This window comes from Odocoileus virginianus, chromosome 13 (genome assembly GCF_023699985.2).
Source record: "Odocoileus virginianus isolate 20LAN1187 ecotype Illinois chromosome 13, Ovbor_1.2, whole genome shotgun sequence".
NCBI lineage: Eukaryota > Metazoa > Chordata > Mammalia > Artiodactyla > Cervidae > Odocoileus > Odocoileus virginianus.
The window spans coordinates 15,772,898-15,782,735 of NC_069686.1; the positions used below are offsets into that span (position 1 = coordinate 15,772,898).

The 9,838-nt window shown below is 40.7% G+C and overlaps 1 protein-coding gene across 4 annotated transcripts in view; it reads left to right on the top strand.

Moving 5' to 3' along the window:
- The window catches only part of CHN1 (chimerin 1), a 202,563-nt gene extending 192,984 nt beyond the window's left edge, over positions 1 to 9,579 (top strand). For all 4 annotated transcript variants that reach the window (XM_020889078.2, XM_070475995.1, XM_070475996.1 and 1 more), the window contains 3 exons: positions 602 to 739; positions 7,197 to 7,302; positions 8,674 to 9,579. In XM_020889078.2, the coding sequence (XP_020744737.1) occupies positions 602 to 739; positions 7,197 to 7,302; positions 8,674 to 8,845 (416 nt within the window). In that variant the 3' untranslated portion in view covers positions 8,846 to 9,579. The remainder of the gene's footprint in view (positions 1 to 601; positions 740 to 7,196; positions 7,303 to 8,673) is intronic.
- Positions 9,580 to 9,838: the final 259 nt, after the last annotated feature.

Sequence of the window (9,838 nt, forward strand, 5' to 3'; positions counted from 1 at the left end):
AGTGCAGGGGAGGGCAGAAGGGGTCGCCCTGAAGGAGGGCCAGCTTTCCTTAAGTGTTAAGGCCCAGCAAGTCTAAAATATTCCCGTGTTTTATCATTTCCTCTCTTGTTATCGCAACACTCTAGAGTTTTGTTTTGCTTTTTCCCTTCTCACTAACCCTCCTACCCCCAGGGCTCAGGCAAGATCGAACATTATGTATAGGAACCCAGGGTGAATCAAAGGTGGCCTTTTGTGCTGGGTCTTTTGTAAGTTGGGAGGCTCTCAGTTGTTATTTTTCACATTCTCTATGTTTATTTTAAAAAGAAAGAAAAAGTTACCCCACAGTATTCCTCTAGGAATTCTCATGAAATTTTAAAATATTTGTGTTAACCTCAGTCGTCTCCTACTATCCCCCTCTGTCATAAATCGTGGAAGAATAAATAACTTTGCAAAAAAATTCAGGTTGTCTTCCACAGAAAAAATATAAATATATCAGCACAGTAAATTTGATGTTTAAAATTGAAGTGTTGTGAATCTTTAAAAACAGTGTACAAAAATGTTATTTGTTAAAAGTGCTATGAATCCAGATATTTACTTTTGTTTCTTTTAACATCCTTCAAAGATGGTGAGAAAGCAGATATTTCTGTGAACATGTATGAAGATATCAACATTATCACTGGTGCACTGAAACTGTACTTCAGGGATTTACCAATTCCACTCATCACATATGACGCCTACCCTAAGTTTATAGAGTCCGCCAGTAAGTATGAAGGCATGCACTTGTAACCTGACAAATCGTCTCTCCTAGGTAATCACATCTCCTGTTTTTTTCTGCTGAGTATCTTGAATGCATTTTATGAAATATTTCTCCCTGGCCTCTCTCCATGGCTAATGTACTCACAAGAATTTTGAACTCTTCTCTAACATAGGTTATTTATGACTTCTACCATCAGAAGCATCTTTGTAATGTGTAACCTTTACTTTCCAAAGTAAGGCTTACACCAGTTCTCCTAGACATGAACAGTAGTTTTGTAAAGTAAAATAAAAACAATTAGAAAAACAAAACTGAAAAAAATACCAACTTATCTGTTGTTAGATTCAGCAAACACAAAGATTACTCTGTCAGACTGCTATAAAATATATAAATTCTTACTTTCAGTTTCTTTCCTTATCCTGTGACACGCCAGTGACAGTTTGCAGACTGCCTCAGGTTCATAGATTATACTTTAAGAAGCTCTGTTTTAGATCAAATGTTAAGAAATAAAAGTTTTAAAAAGTTAAAAATATGCTCTAGTTAAGATGAAAATGAGAAAAAGCAAAGGCTCATTTGCCAAATTTTATTTATGGTACAAAAATCATACCTGTAGTTCACACTTTTTTTTTTTTTTTAAAGAAAGGAATTCTTAACAAATTTTAAATGTTGGCATTACCTTTTTTTTTCTTTTTTCTAAAAAGATAGGCTATTTCCGTCATTTGCTTCTCTCTCTTAAAAACCATATGTTGTCTTGATCTTTAAATAATAACATCACTTCCTTAGTAACACTGATTTGCTTTTTGATTTTGGAATTTCGTGAAGTACAAACTTTCTTTGTTCTAATTTTCAGTTTCCCTTCAGAGCTTGTGTTGAGAAATTTTGTGGTTAGTTCCATGGAGCCCCGATTCCTCGCGGGTCAGTTCAGGCTCTCGTGTAAAGAACAGCTGTGAGAATTGCATTGATTTTTCACAAGCATTCATGTTAGAAGCCACAAGACTCTGTCTCTTCCATGGGAATTCAGGACGGGTTCAGGGCAGATCATGAAAATTGTCTGAAGGAGCTTACGAGTTCTTGTTTGGTGGGGCACAGGTTTCCTCCCAGAGAGAGAAATCACATAACCACTAACCTGGAAAGCACTCGACACACAGCTGTACCATGAAGGGCTGCCCAGACCCTGGTTTACCCCAGCCCCCAGGACAGCATGGGGCTCCACTGGACAGCATTTCTGCCCCCCTGGGGCTTGGGAGTAAAATTGAAATGTGACTAGCCCGTGGGCATCCAGTTGGCAAAGGGCAGAGCCAGGATTCAGCCAGTTCTGAAGGCTGCATAACCCCTTTATCTACTTAGAAGAAAAATCTAAGCTCTCCTTACGGATTTTAAGGCCTTTCACCCCTCACTCCCAAATTACCTCGCTACCTTTCCCCATACCCACCCAAGCTGCTGAGGATAATCTCCCCTCTTTATTGTTCTTCCAAAGCATATGTCACCGTGCTTAGGTTTGTGTCTGAATCAGCCCTCCTGTTCAGCAAAGCCAGCAAGCTCCCTTATGTCACGCCTCAGAGAGCTCTTGAAAGCATATCATAAGAAACTTCCCTTAATCAAGGTAGAAATTCCATTTCCCTCTAATATAAGACTGTTTGATGTGTGACACCAGAAACCCTGGCATAATGTTTATGCACAATATACATGTTTACTGTACATGTTTGATACTGGTATCAAAAAGTTTGTGGAACAGTGTGTCCTTATAACATGTTTTTCCTGGTAGTAGAATCAGTTTCATTCTTCAGACTCAAAGATACAGCCTTTCTCTTTCTGTATTGATAGATACTAAGATTTATAGAACATATTCAGTGCCAGAAATGGTGCTGGGCACTTCACACCCATGATGCTGTTTTAGAAGAAATGAGATGTTATAGGTATAATTGTCCATGGTCACATGGCAAGAGGGGGTGGCCCTGGCTTTCAAATTCACATCTGTCTAACATCAAAGCCCTGGCCCTCTCCCCTTTGCACGCTGTGGCTTCCCTCATGGAACAGGGAACAGAAGGATTAAAAGGAGGAGGAAGACAAGAGGGAAGGGGTGGAACCCCTTTCAAACAGAGCACAGAGCTAACTCACCCTTCACGATGAGCTTTTTGTATCTCAGCCATTGAAACAACCGAGGACCATGTTCTTCAGGTCTCCGGTATCTCTGGCATTTACTAGAAGCCCTTGCCAATAGCAACCACAACAACAAAGTCAGAGTTCTTGTTAAAGCTTTCCCCTGCAAAAGCTGTTTGAACGCTGCTCTGGCAGCCTTCCCTGGAGAAGCTGCTGGTTGAAAGCTGGAAGGGAGTGGTTGCAGAAAATGAGAAAAGGATTCAAGAGGGGAGAAGGCCAGGGCATCCCAACCAAAGGCTTGAAGAGCTTCATAACCCTTAATTCATAATCCCCTGGAAACTCTCTTATGAACCAACTTGAAGCCTTGGTCTCCCCAGTGAAGAAATCAGTGCCCTACAAAACAGAGGCCATGCTCAGTAACCCAGCATGCATCACAGTGAGAAGAGCACCGCCACAGCTGAGCTCTGGGTCGGGCTGAATAGAGAAACCATCTTCTGGCCAAGGAGTCTTAACAGCCCTTCCCAGAAGATCTCAGAGAAGTTACATGACTCAATTAGTATGTAACTGTGAGTGAGTCAGATAAACTCAGAGAGAAAACCCAGGGTTCTTTGTCCTCAGCGATTTAAAATGTGCTGAAGAGAAGTCTGGAAAGAGAGTTTGCTGAATTTCCCCATCAGCTGTGCCACTGATTCACCCCTTTGGCTTGCTTAAGTTTTATTCTTCTCGGATTTGAATTTCTCTGAAGAATCAGACAGTACTTTCATTCAGAGAGCTTGTAACTAGGCCTGATACATGTGCAGAGTGCTCACTTCCTGCCCTCACAGTGTCCAAACCCACATCTCCAAATTCTCCAGACTTTTCCAGGACCTCTCAGCTGCAGGCCACCTTCTCCCTTAGAGTCCCCTCGCACACAGATGGGCCTCGTTCCCAGCCTCATTCCTTCCTGCCAAGGTTATAGTCATATCTGGTCTTCCCTGCTAGACGGTCACCCTCTCAGGTGCAGGGGTCCTCTCCTGTTTGCATTACCGCAGTGCCCAGTTACGTAATCATTTAGTTGCTAAGTCATGTCCGACTCTTGTAACCCTATGGACTGTGGCCCTGCAGGCTCCTCTGTCCATGGAATTTTCCAGGCAAAAGGAATACTGGAGTGGGTTGCCATTTTCTTCTCCAGGGGATCTTCCTAACCCGGGGATGAAACTTGAATCTCCTGCATTGCAAGCGATCTCCTCCATTGCAGGCAGATTCTTTACCAACTGAGCTACCAGGAGAGTCCAAAATAATAATGTTCAAAAACATTTGTTGAATGAGTAAACATAATTTTATACTAAGAACCATAGTATCTTAGCATTTTTGGATAATCTAAGGGATCATGTAACTGGACTTCTTTCTCCAACACATTCTTTTTTCTTGTTGTTGTTGTTTGGGGTTTATTTGTTTTTTTCAACCTTTTATTTTGTATTGAGGTATAGCCAATCAGCAATGTTGTGATTATTCCAGGTGGAGAGCAAAGGGACTTAGCCATACATATATGTATATACATATACATGTATATGTACATATATATACATGTACCCATTCTCCCCCAAACTCCCCTCCCATCTCAGTTGCCACATGATACTGAGGAGAATTCCATGTGCTATAGAGTAGGTCCTTGTTGGCTATCCATTTTAAATACAGCAGTGCCAACACCTTCTTTTTTAAATACCCTGTAACTACAGGAACGGCTTCCCTGGTGGCTTAGTGGTAAAGAATCCGCCTGCCAAGCAGGAGACAATTAAACAGCGACAAAGATCACTACTTCTCCAGGCGGCCCATCCACTGGTAGACAGACGTCCACTGGCAGAGGCGCCAGGAATCTGCCTGCTCTTAACTCCTCGCCGTGGGCGGTGATCCCAGTGTCCCCCTCTCACACATGCAAGTCTTTCATGTACTTCAACAACTGATGGTGACCTTCCATCTCTGAGTACATTCTGCTGTATCTGTCTCACTCTTAAATTATGCTGTGGTTTTCTTGAGGCTAAAGGTTTGCATTCTCTGAAAATTTTATCATGGGTAAGGCTTCTCTAAGTGAGGAAAAAAAGAGAAATTAATTCTAGAGAAGAATCTTGGTCAATTTAATATCAGTATATTCAGCTGCATTTTGTTCTTAGTTCCCAAATTTATATTTCCAGTCTGGTTCTCTCCCTAAACCCCAGATCAGTCCATAGGCAGGTTCAGTTAGATATCTGAAAGACATCTCAAAAGCAACTCTCCATCTTTCCCCCAAACCTCATCCACCTATGATCTTCCCCATCTCAGTTAATTGAGGCTCCACCCTACCAGTTGCCTAAGCCCAAATTTTGGCCCATTCTTGATTCTTCTCTTTTTCATACATCCCTCATCAGAAAACCCTCTAGACTGTGCCCTCAAAATCTGCCCAGAATCCAACAACTTCTTATCACCTTCACTGCACCACCTGGTCATTCCTCACCTGGGTGCCTGTGTAATTATGACCAGAGCCATCTGTCCGGTTTTGCTCTTGCCCTTCCATAGCCTGTTCCCTACATGGCAGCCAGAGGAGTGATGTGAAAATTGTATGTCAGATCATGACCCTCCCTCGTGTAGAACCTTCCCATTTCTCTCTGTAAATGCTGTGCTCCTAAACTAGCCACAGCCCATGCCGTGACGAAGCGCCCTCTTACCTTTCTGACCTCACCCCCTTCTCCTCCCCTCCTTGCTTGGGCTCCTGCAGCCACACTGGGTTCCTCGCTTAACTCAGACATTACAGGCACACAGTCCCCTCAGGCCCTTTGCACAGCTGTTTCTTTGCAAGGCTTCTCTCTGCATGGAACCACCTTCACCCAGATCTCCGTGGAGTTCATTCCTTCGCTCCCTCCAAGTCTGTACTCAAGACCCGTTTCTCATTAAGGCCTATCCTGACCATCCCATAATGCTGCACCCTCTAAGCCCTCCCAGTGTTTCTTATCCTGCTGATTTTTTCCATAGGAATCATTCTAATCTAGTAAAACCTCTTAAGATAGGCTGTTCATTGTTTATCATCTGTTACCTCCAGTAGAAAGTAAGCTGTCTGTGAGCGGGGAATTTTGCTTGTTTGCTAGGCCACCAACACTGTCCTTAATTTCATCCTATCTCGGGATTTTCCTTATAAAGATTAGCTGTAGCAGTTAAAAGGAAACTGTTACTCTTTTTTTCAATTTCCAGAATACTGTAGTTTCAAATTAATTAATGCAATCATAAAAACTGTAGCCAAGTAAAAACTAAGTAGTAGTTTTCAATAGTAAATGGAATTTTTTTCTCTTAGTTCTAGAAATTAAATGATTGAAATTCAGTATCTGAGATGTTATGGCTGTTAATGAATTGGCACTTTGAACCTTGAAGTCCCAAGGTTCAAAGGCTATGCATTATTTATTATAGCAAAAGGCAAACAACTCATCCTTTATTGCTGAGAAATGAACCAAGAACTCTGAGGAAACTTTGGGCAGAAACTGTAAAATGGCTAAAGTTTCTTTGAATTAAAAAACTTCAGTCAGTGTTCACATTCTAAAATTTACCACATCTGCTCTGCCAATCCTAGGAACTTTTCACATTGATCTTATATTAGTTTTTACCTGACTCCAGTACACTGCCATTGAATTAGTTTTATAAATTAGAAAGAATAGGATTCTTGGGCTTGTGTCTTAAATGTTATATTCTGGTTAGATGTGGACTTCCAGCATCTTAAGGATGCTAGCCAACATTTAAAGGCAGTTGCCCTGACACCCAACATTTATAGGTGCCCCATCTTCCTCACATTTGGGTTGAAGCAGGAATGTACCATGGTTCTCTTTTTGAGAACACAAAATTCCAAAGAAATCTATTGTTTCTGAATATGGAAGTAACTGATGGATTAAATGCACTCTGTGACCTGAAAGGAATGTGACTTTTTGGCCAACAAAGAACTAAAATATCTAAATGAAGATGCTGAAAGGAGATTTTCAAAATATTTTGAACAGCACAGCATGGCTTCAGTATGTCTATAGTGTTCGAAGGTGACCTCGTTTGCTTTTTTGTTTTTATCCTTGCATACATGTTTTTAACTTTTTTAAAGTTACATCCTATATATCCAATTTTCATAGTTAACAGACCCCAGGGCCCTCAAGTGAAAACACTGGGTGGCCTCCCCAGAAGTCCAAGGAAATGGACTTGCCACATGGACACTAACCTTTTGGAAGTCTGAGACTTGAACCTTAAAAATTATTTTCCAAAGCCATGGGCAGTGACCTTGTCAATTTCAGAAGACCACCACAAGAATAGAATTAAATGAGCCATTTGTACCAGTTGTCTGTTAAAGTTTCTCTCCTTGGTATTCATCTTGCTGTTACAGAAATCATGGATCCTGATGAGCAATTAGAAACCCTTCACGAAGCTCTGAAACTGCTGCCGCCTGCTCATTGCGAAACCCTCCGGTACCTCATGGCGCATTTGAAGAGGCAAGTTTCCAACTTGGAATATACTTGTTCCACATCCAGATGTTAAGAATCAAATGAAAACAAAGGTGAAAGAGAGGTCAGGTGATCTGTCAAAGAATGAATAAATGCATAGCTGTCTTGTCTCCTGGTGTGAAATCACACATGTTGAGAAGGAAGGCTAAAAATATTCTGTACTATAAAACGGTATGCAGACTTGATTCTTTCATAAATGGATTTTCAGTTCCAGTATATGTTTGCAGACATGTTAGAAATACCAATATACTGCCAAGGACATGCATTAATTTTTGTGGAAAGGGAAAAGGTTTCAGCTATATAAAGACAGTAGCATTAATATAATAAAGCAAGAAAGAAGCAACTTACAAGAAAGCTCACTTTTCTTGTCTTGCTCCAAAATAGGCACTTCAGACTTACTATTTTAGATTTTTGAATTAATGTTGCCAACACTGAAACCTGCTGTAAAAAGTGATGGAGTAAAGAAAGGGGTAAAGAGAGGAATGGAAAATAAAATATTTCAGTTACTTCTGGTTTAATGTTTTAAAGTGATGGATGGTGAGGTAGCTTTATTTCCCGGCTCTGTCACCCTCCATCTCTCCCAGTTGAAGCAAAGTTTCCAAGATTATATGACCAAATTTTAGTGGTTTTAGGGTTCTCAGATGTAAGACCAATCAGAAGCAAACAGAAAAACTCAGTAGAACTTGACATCTACTTTGTACGCCTTTAGGTCCAAGTTACCCAAAAGTGAATATTTAGCTCATGGTGCTTTCAAACACTTTACATGTTCTCCATCCTTAGAAGCACCATAAGTTAAAACTTTTAATATGCTTATAACTTCATTTATAAATTCAAGTTTGCTGCAAATGTGGATGCAGTTAAGAATGCCACACTAAAACAAAGGAATGACTCTCAAATTATAGTCTCTGTGCCTTTGCTGAAGCAATGAGGTTGCTTACCCTGAGCCGTTTCCTGTTAATATCACTACCACTCTCCCCCTAGATACTCAGTATAACTATTCAGCTCGCAAAACACTCTATAGGAAACATCTCGCCAAAGTGGAGGGAGAGCTGATGGAGTAATCAAGATGACCCAGCCCCTTCCCTCAGCTCTGGGTCGTAGCAGGAGAATCCACAAATAGAACAGAACCCGCGCAGGCCAGCAAATCAGCTCTGGCTTCAGCTCCAGTGGTCACCAGAAGTTTAAATTATTCCCACCATTTACTTTAAGGAGAGTCAGTACTTTTGAGAAATAACCTAGCAGCAGGGTTGATCAGTGGACACAGCCCACTTTGAATCTTGTTTTTGTTTTAGCGCTCCAGCATGACAAAGACCCCCATGTCCTACACGAAGTCATCCTCCCTTTCTTGTGTTTTTTCAGAGTCACACTCCACGAAAAGGAGAATCTGATGAATGCGGAGAACCTTGGAATCGTCTTCGGCCCAACGCTCATGAGATCTCCAGAACTGGATGCCATGGCCGCCCTGAACGACATACGGTATCAGAGACTGGTGGTGGAACTGCTCATCAAAAACGAAGACATTTTATTTTAAATTTTTAGTTTGAAGGAAAAAAGAAATGTTTTACAGATGAAGGAATGTTTTATAGTAATTTAATTGGCTCTTATAGCTGAATTATTTCTTGGTTAGAAGTTTGGGCATATAACCAGATTAAAATGAAGGAACTTCCCATTGTTTCCATAGCACTGCTCAGCTGTCCTTGTAAAACAGTGAACACACACTTTCCAGTTCTAGTAATCCTGGGTGTTTATCATGTTCAGAGAAACTCAAGCTATTGCATGATTAGCCCCCTGTTTGGCAAGGGAACCCCATACAGAGGAGACACCAAACCCGCACCGCCCCTTCATCCTGGGTCGCCCGTGGTTGTAATTCAGCATGTTTCGCAGAGTAAATCTGTCGTGACTTTGCTTTTGGGTCCTATGTCATTGCTTTCTGATGCTTCTATAAACATGCACACAAATGGAGAAGACAGTACCTCTGGCTGCTGCATTGCCATAGACTATAACATATGCCTACTTTTCTCAAATGCTTCATTTCTGGTTTCTCTTAGTTCTTCTCTAACATAGTACTTTCTTTCCAGCAAAAGCAAAACGTGTTTTCAGATTTGTTACTTTAGTAAATTATCTCTACCAATAAAAAAAAAAAGTACAACAGAGCATTTTGTTAAGTTATTATTGGTTTTCAGTTGTAATTTTGTGTTTTTATCTGGCATGCATTTATTAATTTATTAAATTTGGCTTTTAGAAATAAAAAATATTGATAGCTTACTGTTTTCTCATGACTGATAGTATGTGGGAAAATATGTTTGAGCATTTATTTAATAGTATTCCTTGCCACCTCTTTTGTTTACTGTTGAAAGTTTTGCGTTGAATGCTCCTTTAAAAAGTAATTTAAAACTGCTTAGAAATAGAATCCCTACTCATAGATTTATTTCTCTTCTTGCATACTCTGGCAGAAATCTAGACTATTTTCTCAATTTTGGGGGGGAGTGGGGAGGGCAGGTAGGAATTCATTCTAGAGCCATCA